This window comes from Phalacrocorax carbo, chromosome 13 (genome assembly GCF_963921805.1).
Source record: "Phalacrocorax carbo chromosome 13, bPhaCar2.1, whole genome shotgun sequence".
Taxonomy (NCBI): Eukaryota; Metazoa; Chordata; class Aves; order Suliformes; family Phalacrocoracidae; genus Phalacrocorax; species Phalacrocorax carbo.
The window spans coordinates 11498755-11519025 of NC_087525.1; the positions used below are offsets into that span (position 1 = coordinate 11498755).

At 36.3% G+C, this 20271-nt stretch overlaps 1 protein-coding gene across 4 annotated transcripts in view; it reads left to right on the forward strand.

The window, feature by feature from the left end:
* Nucleotides 1-18996, forward strand: part of BMPR1A (bone morphogenetic protein receptor type 1A) — an 85543-nt gene extending 66547 nt beyond the window's left edge. For 3 of the 4 annotated variants that reach the window (XM_064464810.1, XM_064464809.1, XM_064464811.1), the window contains 10 exons: nt 3588-3750; nt 5656-5758; nt 7360-7459; nt 8600-8699; nt 9592-9736; nt 10478-10670; nt 11052-11349; nt 12129-12304; nt 13046-13176; nt 14261-18996. In XM_064464810.1, coding sequence (XP_064320880.1) covers nt 3588-3750; nt 5656-5758; nt 7360-7459; nt 8600-8699; nt 9592-9736; nt 10478-10670; nt 11052-11349; nt 12129-12304; nt 13046-13176; nt 14261-14386 — 1535 coding nt within the window. In that variant the 3' untranslated portion in view covers nt 14387-18996. The remainder of the gene's footprint in view (nt 1-3587; nt 3751-5655; nt 5759-7359; nt 7460-8599; nt 8700-9591; nt 9737-10477; nt 10671-11051; nt 11350-12128; nt 12305-13045; nt 13177-14260) is intronic. The other variant, XM_064464812.1, reaches the window with a different exon arrangement.
* The last annotated feature ends 1275 nt before the right edge of the window (nt 18997-20271 follow it).

Genomic DNA, 20271 nt, shown 5'->3' on the forward strand with positions numbered 1-20271 from the left:
TTTCATTGAATGTTTGAAGCTTTTGAAATGTAGTAAAAAATACATTATAGAGCAGTTACTATGTTTAAAGGTGTATGATACTATCCTTCTCAAGGATGGACAAACGAGCTGAAACTGGTCCAGGATCTCAGACAAGTCCTCCAGTGTGTGACAGATTATTTGCGACTAATGTGTATTATTTTGCCCAGCCAGCCCTGTGCAGGTTACAGATAGAGGATAGGAAATAGTGGCGAAAGGAGCTTTGCTGTGCCTGAAATCCCTGGGTACTGTATTTCATTGCAAACTTCTTTCTCTTTTGAAGCTGTGTGTATAAATGCATAGCGTTTACACCTTTGAAGGTTATGTAAGATTTGTGTATGTGTGTGTCTTAGCTGCACTGCAGAGCTGACAACTGCATGTGTCATGGAGAAGAGCCATTAATTACATCATCAAGTAGTGTATTGTCACAAGATCCCTAAAACATAATCCTCCCTTCCCCTGTCCTGATCTCAGACAGAAGATAAAGCATGAAGATAAAGTGTGGCTGTTGGAGAGGTGGAGCTCTGAGGGTGGGGGATAATGAGAGCACTAGTGCAAGAAGGTCAGGTGGTTCCTGAAGCCAGACGTTATTTAGGCATGGCCTTCATTGACTCTTCTTCATTTACCCAGTATCTGTTAACCAAGAAAAACAGCCATGAAGCATCCTGTGACCCACTGGGGTCTCGGATGTACCCTCTGAACATCTGAGGTGGATAGAAGCCAAGTCATTTTCCACATTTGAATTGCTTCCCTATACCTAGTATCTTTAAGATAGACACTAATCTTTCTTGAAATGCTGAGGATGAATTGTAGTACTGCAGTAAAAAATGCAGTTAGGGATACTATCTAGACAGGGCTGTTAAAAACTTTCTTCTGAAGTGAACCCAGTCTCAATATTTTCCTTTTTCTTCCTTCCCAGGATATTCAGTTAAACTCCTGTTCAATAAGCGTTCTTTTTACAATCTGAGGAAGTAAAATGCAAGAGTGGTTTGGTGTTGGTTTGGTGTGTGGTGGTTTTGTGTTTTTTTTCTTAATTTTATTTTTATTCCCAGCCTTGTGCAATTCAGATACTACCCGTAAATTGAAATCAGGCTACTATGGAGTATTGTTTCTCTTTCACACTACAAAGCTAATGAAATTGTAGTCTGTTTTTGCTTTGAGTAAAAATCTTTTCCTATATAAACTGTACAAAAGACAAAGATGCTGGTTCTCTGAAAATAGTTAGCTATTTTTTATTTTATTTGGTATGTGTTCTTCATGAATCTTGTTATACAATCCACCATAATAAATAAAGAGGGAACATGTATTTTGTATCAATTTTAGTATAAAAGGTTTGTATATCTGTAGTCGTGCTTCAGTGTTAGTTTGCAAAGAATAATACTGCTTTAAAAGATCCCAGACCGCCTTGCTTTAAGGGTTCCTTGATTTCTCTTCTAAAGAATTGAAAAAATGCTGCATTCAGTGCTCAGGGTAGGAAGATGGATGAGTGACTGTGAGACATAGGTCATAAAGTATTCAGACTTTTAACGTGGAATGTCCCTGAAGATAAAGGGGGTTTTATAACATCAATTAGGAAAGATACCTTAGTAGTTCAACAAAATTAGAAGGAAAGACAATATTTGTACATATGCAGTGGCTTTTCCTTTAAATATTAAGTAGAATTACCTGTTCTCTGAGCCGGTAAGGATCTCTTAAATGTGAATACAGAATGTTGTGTAACATCTGTGGCACGGTATTAAAATGAGCTTTCAGTTTTTGCTGGGAAGAAAACTGTAGAAAGGCGGGACAGATGGAGGAGCTGCTATTTCATACGCACAAAATTCCTTCTGGTTAAATCAGAAATACCTATTGCACAGGTAAACTGTGTCATTCTGGCACTGGACCTTCTTGTTAACGGTATGTACGTATCAGGAATGATTAACTCGGGCATTACTGCAGTACTGTTTGAAAACTACATTTCAAATAAAACCTGGCTAAGTGATCTGAGGGTTTAGGTAAGTGGTGCTGTACTTTCTTGGGATATACTCTTAATTGTACCTGAAAAAGGCACAGTGCCCTTACTTTCAGGGAAATGGCTGAATGGGGACAATGCACTGGGTGTGCTGTATTATTTAGATAAGGAAATCTGCAAGTCTGCTTTTTTCCAGAACAATAAGATCAAATTTCACAAATAGTTAATCACACATTTGGCTGAACGATACAGTGGATGTTACAATAGAGTGATACAGAGGGTGGGGCCTGCACAGAGTTTTAATTAAGTTTTTCTGCACATCTTTCAAGCAAGGTATAACATGAGAGTAATGTTCTCATTACTCTACAGCTAGGGTTTGGTGGGTTTGACAGGAAGCCACAAGAATCTGTTAAAAGACACTGAGTTTCCTGGTCAATTTTTTTTTTTTATTCTTAGATGAATGGAAGTTTTTATTGTGACTAAAATCTTCTTGAGAGATACTGAGGTACCTCCACTATTTTAATTATAACTGAATTTATAAAAGCGTCTATAGGTCCTAGCTGCCTGTTCTCTTATCTTGCACACTAGGCCTCCCACAGAGACTTGCTGTAAGTTGTGTCAGTGCAGGTGCTAGGCTCTTCACAACTCTTCCAGCTTTATTTGGTTCACGCTTTGAGGATTTAGAGCCAAGGATACTGTTAGGTAATGGACAAAAAGAGATTTTTTGTTGGTAAAATTATGCATGATAAAGCCGGGGGAGATGGATGATGATGATCTCATCTCATATAGTGGTCACCAAGCCTATTCCACATGAGGCAGATAATGTTCCTAAATTTTTTTTCTGGGTATTCTTCGCTAAGAAGAAAACAGATGGAATTTTTCTTCTGAATGCCTACATTTGCAAAAGCACTTTAATAATATGAACTAGAACAAATTATGTTCAACTCTCCTCCTGTTGAGGAATTGAGGGCTGCTTGGAACGTAATTTAGTCCTATTTTTATTCTCTGAAAGCTTGTTTATGTGGATGTTCATGTCATTTACTAAAATTTAATTTGCAAACAAGATTTTACTTTAGCTCTGTTTTGAAGTACTAATGCATGCAGAGATCAAAAAACCCAAGAGATTTTGAAGTTATTACTGCTCTTCTGTGAGACTGTGAATCCATAAAAAATTACTTCTGTTCAGAAAATTAGAAAATTGCATATTAAGTACGTTCAGTCATGCACAAACTATACTGTTGTGGTTATCAAGTGGTCAGCATTTTGGTTTTCTAAACACATGAGTGAGAAAGCTGTTCTTCAGAAAATTCTTACCAGTTACATTTGCTACTTTTCTGCCCCACCTCCAAAAGGGAAAATATCCCCTTCCTGTGTATACTGGTTATGGTTGGAAGATCTGCTATTAACATATAAAATGTTTGAGGTAGGTATTTCTAGAATGAAAATCTTAACTCAAATTTTTGCCGTAATCTTGGGAGAGGAGGTTCTCATGTCTTGTATTATTCCATTATTTAATATAATTATTCTATTGTCGTGTTTTGCCTGTAAAGCTCTAACAGTTATCAGAGAGATGCAAAAATATTTTCTGTGGGTTTTTGGTTGTTTTTTAAATGTCCAGGTCAAAATCTAAACAGCATGCTTCATGGCACAGGAATGAAGACAAATCCTGACCAAAAGAAACAAGCAAATGGAGTAACACTTGCTCCAGAGGACACCTTACCTTTTCTTAAGTGCTACTGCTCAGGACATTGTCCAGATGATGCTATTAATAACACATGCATGTAAGTATTACGTAGAGGATAGAAGAGGCTCTTTGAAGAGACTCATTTTTCTCATGAGAGAGCAAACTATCTCTAGAGTGCTGGCTGAGGTTCTGTCAGGTAATTTGACCGTAATTAATTAGAAATCCACTGGTTCTGTAGAGAGCTAAGCACTAAAACCCACAGTCATCTGTATATAAACAAAACTGCTTCTACTGTACCTTAGAACCATTTGCAACCAGTCATTTTGCCCCCAGCAACGGCTTTGAAGGACTGAGGTTTTAAGTAACCTGTAGCATTTTATAACTGGGTGGGTATCAAATGACCCAAATCTAAACCTTCTGATGTGAATACTTGCTTGCTTAGTCTGATACTTTTTCACCTGGTAGTCGAAAGGTAATGTTAGCAACATAGCCTTTTAGCGAGACTTCCTCTTGTTACATGTTCATTAGTTTTAGAGTGTGAGGGAAAAGCAGAGCAAAAAAAGAAAAACCTCTGAATTTATAGGGACAGGAGGGTAGTTTTATCTTTTGATAGGCATAAGAATTCTAACAGACTCGTGCACTGATTATGTGCTTGCTCAAGATGGTTTTTTTCAGGTCATGAAATGTCCGTGGTTTTCCTTTCTTGTCTTCATTTACTGTTGCTGTTTAAGGCCCTTCTGTCTTCTTCCTTAAGAATTAATATAAAGATACATAATAGAAAATGTATTATTTGCTACTGTAATTTGAGTCTTTAACACATACTATTAAGCCCCTCTAAAGCTGTCACTTGGCAGATAAAGCAGCTTTTTTGGAACCCAAGGACATGGAATAAACACAACTATCTTTTTTTAAATGTAAACACAGGCAGTACTTTACAAACATAGTTTTGCACCTATAATATGTTTGGTTATGATCCAGTATGTTTTTCATTTCCTTTGGCACTTATTTCTTGCCTTGTATTGCCCTCTAGTGTACGCAGTCAGTATAGGTCTTATTAAATTTTTGCCTCTGAACTAACAGCTGTATAGATCATTATTCTGATAACAAAGCTGTTAGAGTTAATAACACTTCTGCAGTGTTCATGTGCAGGGTACTTTCTGGCATTATGCTTCCCAAATCTGCATTTCTTTACATTAATTTAAATTAAAAAATTTTTGGCAAACAAAAATATTTCTGGATTTGTTTTCCTTAGTGTCTGTGGTGAGGAAACAAATGAATTTTGATCTACTTCATAAAATAGTAATTTTACATGTATTGAAAGCACAGACCTACCATTGCAAATTTGTTTGGGGTTCCTTACAAATATTGTTGACATTTTCATGTAGGTTAGAAATCAAAGCATATGTATATATAAAGAGATAACAGGGAGTTGAAGTGCCATTTTTGTGAAAGAATGTAATCTATTTGTTACTGTCAACTTCAGAAAGTTGGGTTTGGGGATTTATTTGTTTTGTCCTAAAGGCTGAATATTTGAGAGGGCTTATGTGGGAATAGTGTAGCTGAGCTTTTGACCTTGAGCTAGGCACCTTTCACATACTGGGACTTCTCTCGGAGTTTATCATTGCACTTTCAAGAACAGACACTTGAATTTTTTTTTTAATGCTATAAAATTGCAGTGAGTAAGTCTTCCTAGTGAGATCTCTGCTCGTCTACCCCCTCAGTTGTTTCTGAACAACTGCGTGTTTGAGGTTGGATACAAGCAATCTTGCAATGGGGTGAGGAAGAAGACGACAGACTATTTGGAAAAAAACATCCCTACAGTGTTCTGTTTGAAAATATTGTAGGGGGTCTTTTGTTCTCAAACTGTGTGGTAACCACTGCGTTAAAGAAGACTTTTTCTAGATTTTGCCGTTCTGGTGTTCTTAATGGGTTTGTGGTCAACTAATGCCACATATTAAAAAATAAACATGCTGGTAAAGCACAACTGATATGTTTGTTCCAGAACTAATGGGCATTGCTTTGCTATCATTGAGGAAGATGAACATGGAGAACCCACGCTTGCTTCTGGCTGCATGAAGTATGAAGGTTCAGACTTCCAGTGCAAGGTAAAAAAAAAAAAGAGAGCTCTTTAAAATTTAAGATCTCCATAGAGGCTATGTAGGGAGACTGCATAAGCAGTTTAAACCTCTGTAGATTACAACTGCAGTCGTAAGACTTTTGCATGTTGCCATGTGCCACTGAGGAGAATGGGACTGAACAATCGTGAGCCAGTAGTGACAGAAAGGGCATTTGATGGTGTTTGAGCAAAGATTAGAATAGAAGTCTAGCTTGTTGGAGTTCTCTGCAAGTATCTGTAAGCCACTGACAAATTGAGCAGAGGACATCAACCTTTCACTTCTGTCAGCTGTTTCCTCAGTTGAAGAGACAACTTTATAGTCAAAGTAATTTATCTGAGTAGTTCATGTTTTAATGCAGGATTTCTTGTTTGATTTATTTTGGAATTTCTTGTTTCCTTCCGTTCATTTGACAGAAGAGTATAATCACAGGGAGTTGCCTTCACAGATTACATAAGAGCTCCCTTAAAGTTTCATGAACATGTACACGCAATTTATCAAATGTGTATGTTTTCCTGTCCGACATGTAACTTTTATTTTCCTTTCTAGAAGAGTTATGTATCATTAATTGTGTGAATAGAACTTGCTTTTGATTTAAAGATGTATAATTAAGCAGGCTGCAGCCTTCAGAACTTCATCTACCTGCAGCCTGTAGAACTACAAAAGTAGGAACTGAAAACACAGTTAATAAAGCAAGGATTTGTTTAGAAGACGGAGATGTAGCGCTAGCTGGGCAAATGAATATTGCCTTGGAAGATTGGATTTGCTTTTGCTTTTTCTTTTGTCATGTTGCTTACATTAAATAAAGCTTTCAGAGGTAATTGCCAGCTGGGTTACTTTCTCTCTCAATACACCCCACACACACCCCCCAACCCCTCAACACTATCACTGTTTTGGATGCACAATTTTAAATCTCTAGGATTTGAGTTTCTGTATAACTTAGCTGTCAGTAGCACTGCTTTTCGGAAGCACTGTAGACTTCGGTTATAGCTCTGAATGTTTAGGGTGATTGCAAATCAGACCTGAGGTGTCATGATCACCTCTTGAAATTGTTCTTGAGTCTAATTTGTATTAGTGTCTTACCGTTAGATTAATTTTCATGGTCCTTCAACTTCTATATGGTGTTCTCAAAATGTTTTTGAAGCAAACAGTGCTGCTATGATGAGTGTAAGAGAAAAACGTCTAAAGGGATTGGGTTTTTTTTGTCTTAAGAGCTGTATTTATTTAACATACAATTAACTGCTTTTGACCAAGCTTGAAAAATTTGCCATGTGTGAAATAGCAACTTAAGTAAGAACCATCTATTTCTGTGCAGCAAGTAAAAAATGTTCCAGGAAAAATTAAAAAAAGTGAAATAGAACATATGCACCCAAAGAGATTACATGATGCTTGCCTGCTACAGTGAAGTTGTCTCATATATGAAATGTGAGGTTAAACTGGTTTTGGTGTGGTTGTTTTTTGTTGTTGTTGTTTTTGTTTTTTAATATAAAAATAGCTTAAACTTTTGTCTGGGCTGTATCAGTAGCGTCACCCGTCCCCATCCTAGCTGATCACTTCAAAATCTGAAAGTTTATTCAATTCGCCTTCAACAGGACTCGCCTAAAGCTCAGTTACGTCGAACAATTGAGTGTTGTCGGACTGATTTCTGCAATCAGGATTTACAACCAACATTACCACCACTTGACAGTACAGGTAAACAGATCCTAGATATTCACGCTGCTGCTAATAAATGCTATATGGATTCTGTTCTTCCTCATCAACAGATAAAAACACAGAGAAAACATAATTATTGTTATTGCACAGATATTTCTTATTTACTAAATAATTTTGATATGAGGCCCTGTGCTGTACTTCATACTCTATTTCCAGTTTTCCTCTTCTGCCATTTCCAAGGTAAACTTTTTCCTCCATCAGTCACTCGTGGTATTTTTATTCTCTTACTCAGTTTGCTCGTATCTTAATCTGCATGTAATCTTTTGATCTGGTTTTATTCTGTTTCCACAGCCTTTTGTCTTTTCTTTTCAAAATGGTTTTCTTAACATCTGCAGTGCCTTTGCCATGGTGAATGTATCTTAAAAAAAGTATTCTGACATTGTTAGCTGTTACCTACTGTGAAGTCATTCTCTTCTTTCTGTTGCTCTCAGTGAAAATAGTTTATATTTTCATGCACTTACTCATTCATCACTAGAAAAGTCGTACTGGTTTAACTGTTGCTTTAATGCCTTCTCGGAAACTTACTGCTGTAAATCCTTCATTTCTATCTGTAAGAACAAACTAACAAGAGTCAACCAAAACCACCAACTCCAAAATCTCAAGTTAAATCGTTTTTTTTTATTGTCGTCCCAATGAAAATATCTCTGCTTTTCTGTAAATACTTACACAAAATTTATAGTGCTTTAGTATCAAAGTAATTTCATGTGAACTGATGTTTTATGCATGAGCTGTCTTGCTCCTTTCTGACATTTTGCAAGGGGCTCCACATACTGTCACAGAATCCCAGACTGATTGAGGGTTGGACAGGACCTCTGGAGATCGTCTGGTCCAACCCCCTGCTCAAGCAGGGCCACCAACAGCCAGTTACACAGGACCCCTGTCCAGATGAGTGTTTAATATCTCCAGGGAGGGAGACTCCCCAGCCTCCTTGGGCAGCCTGTGCCAGTGCTTGGGCACCCTCATAGTAAAGTAGTATTTCCTGATGTTCAGACAAAACCTCTGTGTTTCGGTTTGTGCACATTCATACACAAAATATATGAAAATATCATACCTAAATAAGCTGTTTACAATAGATGTTTAATTAACAGACTTTGGAAACTTTCCTTTTTTTTTTAATAGATGGACTTTTTGATGGCAGCATTCATTGGATGGCAGTGTTGATTTCGATGGCAGTCTGCATAATTGTCATGATCATCTTATTTAGCTGCTTTTGTTACAAGTAAGGAAAACACTTTCTTTATTGGCAACACTTTCAATTTCCCAAATGAATGTAAACAGAACAGTAGTTTTGTGAATGTACTCAGTTAATAATACTTATTTCTGACAAAAATAGATTGGAAGTGAAATTTGTAATTGCACATTTCGGTGGATAGCAGTTTGCATTGCTAGGTAAAATGAAATGTTCACAGCATAGACTTTAAGTGAATTTGATCCTTTCCTCTGGCTGCGAAGTGTTTAAACTTTTTAAAGTTACACATAACTTTGATGCTATAGTATCCAGTAAACAGGAATATCTTAATGCTTTTATGTTTTTAGATAGTTACATTCCATCTACTTCTGAGATTTACCTTTGTAAAGTGCTTTTGCAAACCTAAAGCGCCAAGGATGTGTCTTATATCTTTCCCTCTTTCTGTTGTGTTTCAAAACTAAATCATTGACGGGCTGAGCTATGGCAATTCATGCAGGTGCAGTTTAAGAGACTATGCAGGCTTCTGTCAGCTCCAGCCCTATGCTGGGCATGATCATTGTTCTAGCAGTTTCAGCAGAAACGTGCATGTGTCAGCCTCATCTGCCATGGTTCAAGGTTCAGTCTGTTTAAACCAAAACGAGCGGTTGTATGCTAGTAACACTGGCTGTGAGCAGAGTATTAAAAATGCTGGGTTTCCACCTGACTCATAATAAACTGCTATGCCTCTACATGCATTACAGCTTCTTAATATTAAAAAATCATGGAAGATACATTTCTGAAAAAAAAGGGTACAGTAAAATCTGATATTTTTTTTCTTTTAAGAAAACTTGTACATTTAAATAGCTTTTTTCCTAGCTCAATTTAATACATATTTTGAAGAGTGCTTTGGAGTTCAGCTTAACTTCTTCCGTTACTTTTGCAGGCATTACTGTAAGTCGATGGCAAAGCGGCACTGTTATAATCGTGACCTGGAACAAGATGAAGCATTTATTCCAGCTGGGGAGTCATTAAAAGACCTTATTGACCAGTCACAAAGTTCTGGGAGTGGATCAGGACTACCATTGTTGGTAAATCATAAACTCAGATTTTTCTTCACTGAACTTCTCTTCATCAAATACAAAGTTTGGTTTGTACCTGGTGTCTGGAACAAAGCAGTTTATCTGTACAGTGTGGTAATTTTTTATATGCAATTGCACTGAAAAGATATAGTACAAACTAAACATGTATGAAAGCCCATCTTCACATAATGAACTAAAATGAAGGGCAAAATCAGATTATATGTTAGGAAGTCTGATGGCATTAGCAAAATTTAAAGAAAAATTAGAGCCTACAGACATTAAGGTAAAAATGCAGTGAACAGATAATACAAGTATCAAATTGAGCAAACTCAAAGATATTTTTTTTAGTGTCCACTGTTTGATAAAAGAGATTTGCTCTTTATTTGCTGATAGTTGTTCTTAACTTTTGGTTCTCTACCCTATATAATACTTGCATAAAAATTAGCCAGTGAGATAGATGACTGTAATTATTTATAAAATAGAAACAAACAGAATGCAAGAGAATGCATCTGAATTAAATAAGAAGTTGAGGTGATTTAATCTTTTTGGGTTTGTTATACTATTCTTCCCTGGAGGCAGCAATAATGAGTTTGAAATGGGCATAGTGGAAAATAATACAGAAAAAAATTTTACAGTGGGAACAAAACTCTAAGCCATCCAAGCTTGAGAAGCAGCTTGTTCAGGTGCTCTTGGTTAATTGCTGCATTTCCCTCCTCCATCTTCCCCTCATTTTTAATCTTTTTTTCCTAGGTCCAGCGCACTATTGCCAAACAAATTCAGATGGTGAGGCAAGTTGGAAAAGGACGATATGGTGAAGTGTGGATGGGCAAATGGAGGGGTGAAAAAGTCGCAGTGAAAGTGTTTTTCACCACAGAAGAAGCCAGTTGGTTCCGAGAAACAGAGATTTACCAAACTGTCTTAATGCGTCATGAAAACATCCTTGGTAAGGAAGCAGTACATAGTTTGGCTACTGGAAGGCTTGCGTGAGAGTGAAAGAGAAGTTCTTGGTGGCTTGAGGGGTATATCGTGGCTTCTGTGGAATAACCAGATGGGTGTCCCTTAATTTATGCTAATAAAATGCTATTAAAACGGTGGAATCTTGCTGCCTTTCGTTGGAAACATGTCTGCAGTCTCTTTGCTGGAAAAGTGGAACGGTAACTTTGTGTATAGTTGAGATCTGAGCTTCTACATTATTACTTTTTGTAAGGGGAACAGGTATCCTTTGATACAGTGCAAGACAATATAGCTTTAGGAATTCTTAATAAACCTGTTGCATAAAAAATTATGTACAAATAAATTGTAATTTTGTTTATACATTTCATAGGTTTCATAGCTGCAGATATTAAAGGCACTGGCTCCTGGACACAGCTTTACTTGATTACAGATTACCATGAAAATGGATCATTGTATGATTTTCTGAAATGCACTACACTAGACAACAGGGCTCTCCTCAGACTGGCGTATTCTGCTGCATGTGGTCTGTGCCACCTACACACAGAAATTTATGGGACACAAGGCAAGCCTGCTATTGCCCATAGGGACCTGAAGAGTAAAAACATCTTGATAAAGAAGAATGGAACCTGCTGCATTGCTGATTTGGGTCTTGCAGTCAAGTTTAACAGGTAGGTGAACAAACCCTCTGTAATGGGAAAGCTTTTATATAATTTTGTTTAATGTCCCAGATGTCCAATTTAAAAGGAAGTTGGAGTAATTTGGTTGCATGCTTTCAGTTTTTTTCAGTTTGGAGAGTAAAATGATGTTCTTCCTTTGAATGCTGGTAAGCACTGAGATGAAAGTAGGTTGTTAAGAGAACAACGAAAAGACTCTTGTGGAAAATACAAGTAGTTTCTGGAGGAAAGGAAGAGGAGACCAATTCATTTGTTACTCAAAACTTGCCTTTCATAGTAATTGCTATCATGTAGTTTCATTATAAATTATCTCATAGAAAATTTGAACACTGTAAAGGGATTTGAAATTTAATCAAAAAAGTGATACTATAATAGTATTATTGATTACTTTTTTATTCCAGTGGAGCAGTAGAATTATCTTTTGGTACAGTAGAGCCTGAAAGAAAGCATAAGCCTTTGCAAATAATTTCCTGAGCTGTTACCAAATATACTCATCTTTATAGTGGTTTTCTTATTCAGTTTTTTCATATGATTTTCCATGTCTTGCAAAAGCAGCAGTAAACTGTCAACTTCCATACTCGCTATCATTTTTTTCTAGTCAATCTTTTTCAGGGAGGTACAGTGTATTTCAGGTGTAGTATTGAGAGGGAAGCAAATGAAATACTTTAATTGGTAAATTGGAGCTTTGCAGTGCAACGATTGCATCTTACAGGATTTCTTACCTTGTCTTGTAATAGTCCACAACTCACTAACTTCCTAATATTTCCATATAGTGACACAAACGAAGTTGATGTTCCTTTGAATACTAGAGTGGGAACAAAACGTTACATGGCTCCAGAGGTCCTAGATGAAAGCCTGAATAAAAACCATTTCCAACCATACATCATGGCTGACATCTACAGTTTTGGGCTGATCATTTGGGAAATGGCTCGGCGCTGCGTCACAGGAGGTAAACTTTTAATTAATCTGTATAAAATCTACCAGGCCCTTGTCTCACTTTAATAATACTTCTTCAGGAAATAGTGTAACAAGTCTGCTGTATCAACAGGCTTGTGTTCTTTAAAAGCAGTAGTACAGCTTGAAAATCACTGAGCTAAGCCTTTTTGATTGTTAGAATTAAGCAGCTTGGGCTTTTTTTTTCCTTACTCAAAAAGCAGAGTGCCTGGTTTCTGAGAAATAGTGGGATGCAGATGTGTTTCACCCTGGTGCTGTTAATTAAGCTTATAAAATGTAATTGATAAGATATTATTCTTCTGTTATACTTTCTTGCATTTCTGGTGTCATTCAGTTTTCTCCTCACATGTATTTTCGTGATTCGTCTTTCCTTTTCTTTCATTCTTCTTTTGTGACCTTAGAGGTCTTCACTTGTATTCTCTTCTTCCATGTTATGGTTTCTCCCTGTTTCTTTGTAGCATGTGGTGGATTAGATGATGTCAAATTCTACATTGGGTGTCAAAGTCAAAGGGACTGCAAGGAATTAGTGTAGCTATTAAACTTAATATTGGGTCTTTTCTGATAAATTATTGTTATAGTGAAATACTCAGTTTTTTATCGCAGTATAACAGTGTGGTGGGTTTGCCTTGGCACAAAATTGAGTTAAATTTTGCTCCTGGCTGAGGAAATCTCAGAGTAGATACACAGATTATTTATTTTTTTTAAATGGTTCTCAATCTTTCACAATTATCTCCAGGTATTGTTGAAGAGTATCAGTTGCCATATTATGACATGGTGCCAAATGATCCATCCTATGAGGACATGAGAGAAGTGGTGTGTGTCAAACGCCTACGCCCAGTAGTATCAAATAGGTGGAATAGCGATGAAGTGAGTATGCTGAAAGGAAAAATAAGTTCAGTTTGTTCGTTAATATGGAAGGGTATTTTAGTTAATTAATTACCAAAACATTGTAAAATAGGGACTACGTTCAGACATTCTGATATTTTGAAAACCTCATAGCACTAATAGGAGAAAGATATGTTTGAAATACATTAAAAATATAGTATTTTGAGTTTATCTTTTCATTAATCTAAGGAGAAGATACCCTTAAGCAGCATCCAAGTAGATGAATACTGCTCTTAGATATTCTTTTTTTTTAGATAGTGAAATATTTTTCAGAGTTTTGATTGGAGCTAAAACTGAAACAAGTTTTTAATTGGTGTTATTAGCCTTAAAATATATATATAGCATAATGGTTCATTTTATAAGGTATTCATGGGATGTGAAGCAATTTCTTTGTGTTTGTAGATATCCCTTTTATTTTTTTCCATTTTTCTTTTTTACTCTTACGTTCCAGGACCATGATGTAACTGAAATACTAAATCTTCATGTGTTTTTCAAGGGCCACAGCTTGAACACAGTAAATAAGATGTAACTATGTTTCACATAGCAAGCTAGCTTTGCCATGTACTTTCTTCCCCAAATCCTTAATTTCTTTTAGGAATTGCCAGTTTTTTCCATTCTATTTTTTGACTGCTGAAAGAACTTTTGTCGCATCTTGATTTCAATGAGAAAGTCCTCTACAGATTTTCTGACATATAAATGGAAATTTTTCAGCTTATTGCTACCATTTTTGTACCTTTGTTCTTGAGTTGTAATGATAATTCTGGTAATGTGTCTTTGTGAAACTAAAGAAGCACTTCAGTTAATTCCAGCTACTCTAACACTAGGCAGTGAAGGGGAGGAAAAAAGAGGATTGGGACACGGTGGTTGGTGGGTTTTGGGCTTTTGTTTTGGTTTCTAGGTGATCTGTTTATAATAGCTCTGGATCAGAAATTTTGCAGAAAATGTAGAAGTTACACATTTGGACTTAAGAGTTCTATAATTTGGGCTTGACAGTGAACCAAAATTATATACCTCTGAGGTCTGTCAGTTGTTACACTACTGTTCCTTTGATTTTTTTATTTTACAGTGTTTAAGAGCAATATTGAAGTTAATGTCTGAATGCTGGGCTCATAATCCTGCCTCAAGGCTCACTGCCTTGAGGATCAAGAAGACACTTGCCAAGATGGTGGAATCACAAGATGTAAAGATATGACATAGTAAATTGACATTGGAGAGCAAAGCTGGACTCCTAGATCTTTTCACTCAAACATGGGTGAGACCTATGTGGGAAGAGGAAATAACTGAGGTTCAGTATGTTTTCTCAGCACACTTCTACAGGCTGCTAATCAAATCTTTCAGTACTTCATAGACTGTGATACTGAAAGCCTCTATACACTACATGCTACATATATGGACAGCCTTGATAAATCACATTTGTTTTTGTTTGAGCTGCATTGAGACTTCAGTCATACTTAGTCTCCAGTAAAACTCTGGGTACTGAATTGAATGTTCAGATTACAGTGCTTTCTGTGAAAGCCTAACAAGCTATATGGATTCAACAGAGATGGAGAATATAAGCTTTTTTTTTTTGCCTTCTACCTGATAAAACCTAGTCAATCCATACCAAGGTTTTGTGAAACAACCTGTATGTTATGAATCTGTTTGTGATACTACTCAGTTTAACAGTTCCTTATGGCTTTATGTGTGTGCCAGGGTTATTTTGCTGTCATTTGGAGTAGATAAGAAACCATTTAAATGAACAAAGTTTTACGGTCAGGGCTCCATGCATTTTGTGGCTCCACAATCAGAGACATGTTACAGAATTTACTCCTTGCTATTAATTTATCTTCCAAAATTTCAATTTTAGTTCTATTCTTGTTTTGGTCACAAGGAGAACTTCAAAAATGTGAATCGTTAATAAATTAAGGAATGCCTGCCTGAGCTTGAAACAATCTCTCTTAGAGGTAGAGACCACCTTGGTCATCTCACTTACAGTCTAGTGGGCTCTGTTGCTGGATGACATTTGGTATATATTTCATAATGTCCCATGCAACCAGCATTTTTGCTGTACAATAATTTACATCTTAACAGAAAGACCACTGATGATGTGTTTTGCCTTTCTGCTTTATTGGGACTCAGTGGTAGGTGTCTGTCATGCTCTGAACTCTTTGCCATAAAGAGGGAGTCAGTAAGTTGTAGGAGCATGCTTTTTGATCATTTGACAAAACTCGGCAGAAGATAAGTTTTGAAATGCTTGAGAACACGTCTGATTTACAGACTCAAAAGAGGGAAGGCAGGGAGCACAGGCCAGGCGCTCAGAAGATTAGAGAACACAGTGAAGGTCAAGAGCAGGAGAACCGAAAACATGAACAGTTGAAGATAAGATCCAGAACGTACGGAAGATTTTGGGCTGGGTTGCCCTGATGTAAATGCAGGAGGCCGTGTCTGTGGGCCACTTAGAGGACAGTTATAAAATTCAAGATTTGAGACAAGGTAAATCAGTGGGTGTTTTAAGTTCCAGTTAGGCAAGTTTGGGAGGAATGGCATTGAAAGATAATTCACAAAGATAAAGTTAACATAATCACAAAATCTGGTCCTATCATGCCATCTCTTTGGCCTGCACAGGAAACTAGTTCCCTTCTTTCCTTCACTGATCCAGACAAGTTGGTTAAATACCAGAACCCCTCCATGAGGTTGCTGTGAGGCAGAATTACTGATTTATAACTCCTTTGGCACATCTACTTTGAAGTTAGAAAATAGTACCATAACTGAAGCTGAAGCTTCAAATGCATCAATCATCAGAAGAACGAACACACAGTATTGGAACCATTGAATCTGTTTGATAATTTAAGTGCCTATAACTTTGTACTGTAAATCTTGTTCCAGATAACTTTAAAAAGGGAAGTTATTTATACAGTATGTTTTGTGCTTTAGTAAAAAAACCCCACCTAGTCCTAGGTACATGTGTACAATTAGATACATGCGCGCACACACATATGCCATAGTTGAGATTTGAAGAAAAAAGTTAGGAATAATATTAAAATTGATGAAAAAATGTTAAAACTTCAGATTGATCTCTGCCAGAGTATTTGTCTTAAAATATGTACATGGAGATTGTTTTGATATGTGCTTAAATTTCCCTTGAAAATACAACTCATAGAAAACAATATAACACAGAACTAATGTGATTTGTGAACAATTACAACCTTCTAACGTTATTTTTTTGTTCTAATTCTGTAGTTCACATAATGTAAATGGTCAGGCAAAAGATTGCAGTATTTTTATTTTCTATTGTGATGTACAGACTTTATTTAACAGTTCTACATATTTTATAGAAAACTAGCTATTTCAAGGGACATTTCTTTTTTTTTAAATAAAGTCATTACTTTTGTTCAGTAATGCCTTTAAGTATTAATATGTATTCTGGCTGAAAAGTTCATAGCTGTGTCAACTATGATTTTTAACTTATTTGAAAACAGCAAGAGATATATGATATTGTGCCACAATTCTCATGATAAAGGGCTTTTTAAAACAACATTTCTCCGTCCATTGCCAAGAAATATATGAGTTTGAAATTGTTAATCGTGTCTTTGCGCATAATTTTTGCACAGGTAGTTTGAAAATATTTGGTAAGAGCCAAAAGAAGGAAGGGATAAGCTTCCCCCCCCCCCTTCTCTGGGAATTTAATCAATAAGAAGGAAAAAATGTTTATGTAGGTACCCTGCTAGCTTAAACTTTCAGAGCATGGAGGTCTATTTGAATTAACCCATTCCTAGTTAGAATATTTTTTAATTTCTTTTAGAAGTGACCACAGCATTTTTAACTGTAAACTTGTTTTGTGAATTCTCTAATTCCTTTTTCCCAGGTCTTTAGAAAGCCATTGCTGAAAGTGTGAATTTCGATAGTTTTTAGGTGTTCTCTTATTTTCTCCTCCATTGTTTAGGCATTTGCAAGGCAATAGGATGGTGATTTTTGGTAGACATCTTAAGACCTAAATTGATTTACACATGCGCTTTAATGCAGAAGTAGTGAGGTGACTGATCTTTGAGAGAGAAAAAAAACATCTTTTCACCTTAATTTATCAGCACTTCAGTGTGTAGGTTCATACTCAAACGTATTGTGCATATGCAGTTGTCGCTGTCCCGAAGAGGAGCAGCTAGGTCTTTAGCATTCTTTGATTCCCTGATATTCCAAAACATGTTATCACTAAAGGACCTGGCTGCATAAAGCACTTGAGCACGTATCTACATTCCTCGCAAAGCCATTCACTGTACAGAGCCCAAGTATGTCTATACTGATATTTTAGCAATCATTTTCGGGGAAAAAAATTCGGCTCAAAGCTTGCCCATTAATTTTTACCTAAGTAAGCACACTTAGTGCAGATTCTAAAGCTAAGTTGTTGCTTTATGCAAAACCGTAGAGTTCAGAAGCCTTTGAAGTCAGGAGAGTAATAGGATTCTTCTGTTGGAATGCGTTTGATCTCATTTTGTTGGTCAAAATTCTAAGCATTTGCCATCAAAAAAAAAAAAAATCCCCCCAAATTGGTGAATGTGTTCTTTTTTTTAAAAAATATAAAAATCAGAAGTGTGTAAAATATCTTGGGGAGTATCAAGACTGTGCCTTGGAAGTTCTTAAACACTCACATGTGGGCGGGGGTGGGGGGGTGGGGTTGTTTATTTAACCTGCTCCATGTGATTTCAGTTCAGTGGAAAACCATTTGAGTTGCTTATATAAATTTTACTGTTACAGCAACTGAAAGGAAAGTTTCTGTGTTCCTGGTAACTTGCAAATTCCACAAGAAACGTCATATTCCTATAGAAAAATATGTAGGCTTAGGCTTACATTTGAGTTCGTTTTGAGTTTTACTCAATATGTAATTTTTCCTGACGTTTACTCAAGAAACTGGTGGTTTTCCCAATATGCATCACTTTCCCCAATTATTTTCTTAATTAGTCTATTTTGAGATATTGAATAAAATCTAAAATTAATATTGTAAATTACCTCCATAGTAGTCTGGAATCAGATTTTAGATGTTGATCTAAATGACCACTTGAATGTGTTTATAAAACAAATCATTTGGATACATTTCATCTACTCTGTCTTCACAGACTGTATTTTAAAGGTCTAAAATCTTTGGGAAGCGAAGACAATAAGTTAAAAAGCATTCTTTGGCTGTTGCAGATATTCTTAAAGGGAAGTTACGCGCTCATCTTCTGTCAAATCCTAAAATGATTTAGCACTTCCTCGTTCTTCTGACAGTGCCTCTGAAGTCAGAAATCTATCCTGTGCCCACAGCCTGTATTCCAAATAGGGGTGGTGTCTAAAAATGGCTGGTAGTGCTGAACGAGGCAGTGCTTTATGGAGTCACAGTGTGTTAGCCTGGGTTGGTATAGCAGAAGTGGAGCGCATGTTACTTCTCATTTTTGAACAAATCTCATGTAATTGTTGCTTTGTAATATTTTACCTTCGAATGCAATGATGGAAGCCCACATCACGTAGTGACGTTTGTGCTCTGACATGCTGTGCCCAAAATGAAATGTACTATATTGTATACAAGAAAAATAAATAACTTTGTAGTTAACCTAGAGAAGATGTAAATAAAATATGAAAGAAGAGTGGAACAAGACAAATGGTCACACTCTTGTGTGTGTTATATGCCAGAAGTGTAGAATACTCCTTTAAAAATGTAACACACTAATGTATTTTGTACAGCATCTGCTTTAGAAGGTGCCTTACTGAGTTTACCATGAATTGCTTGTTCTGTACACAGATTATGTCCAATGTATCATTTTTAAGTAAATAACCTTATTTTAGTACACATTAGTTACGTGTTTTGTTATTATAAGATTTTGCCTTAAAAATGTAATGACTTGGAAATCATAATACTGTAACTAAATAATTCCCTACTTTTTAATACCTTGTTTATGTCCCCGTTCCCCCCACCCCCCATAGTCTTTGAATAAGTTTTATTGTTCAATGGTGTTTAGAATTATTTGGTGCTCTGTAAGTTCAGGCTCTGTATTCCTTGGACTAAATTTGGGCACAACAGTAAAATCAATTTTCGTTCTCCTGATTTTTTTTCCTTGTCTTATAGAAAAGCCAGAAGCAAGTCAAAATTGCATAATTCTTTTATTTGAGCATATGCGAGTACCCCATGTGTTGGTTTTATTCGTATAAATTTGCATCGAGCTCTTCCAGTAAAAAGAGGAAGAAAAAATAAAGGGATGGGGGATTCTGTAACTGGTTTTTGTTCCCTCTGTGTACATTCTTTTTGTGTAGTGATATCCAAATTAAGAGATTTGAGCTGATATAGTTATGTGCTGTTGGTTACAAAATGATGCAGATGCAGGTACAGCCTGCCCAATTCACTCTGTTTTTTATGATTCAAGCAGATGAAGACTGATCAAGGGGATATCTCATCCGTGAGTATACAATTCTATAAAATCTCAGAATTTATGTTCTCACTGAAGGGATGCATCAGCTACTACTCTCCACAGAGTTCACCTTTAGTTTGCAAGCAGGAAGAACTAAGATCAATTTCTGTTCTTTCTACCTTTGATCGGGAATAATCTTAGCTTTAAAGCCCATTTTTTACAGTAGCTAGAAAATTTTGATATCTGAGCATCATATAAACCGGTACCAGTATATTGTGAAGATAATTATAAAATATTTTTTTTTCCTGTAAAGTCAAGCATTAAGTTCTTGCATTAGAGTTGGGGAAAATACTGTGGAAGACCAGACTGTAGGTAGTTTTAAACTTTTTTTTTTTACCTCAATACGTAATACCAGAAAATTATACTGCACAGAGGTTTGGTCTACTTAAGATTAGTATCTTGGCAAAGTGAAACTTTTCTTAAGGTTGTGGCTGTTGTGTACTTTGTGGAATATCTTCACCGATTACACTTGATCATGGTTGGTTTGAAAACTGGGATTTTTATATTAGCATTACAAGAGGTATGAAAATACCACGGATAACTGAAACTTTCTACACCAGTCTTTGTTTTGATGAGCACTTAATTTTTTTTTCCCCTAATGTTGCTTCTTGAAATGACCACAGGATGGTGCTATAGCCTAAAGGTACGAGAGTCCTTTTGAAAA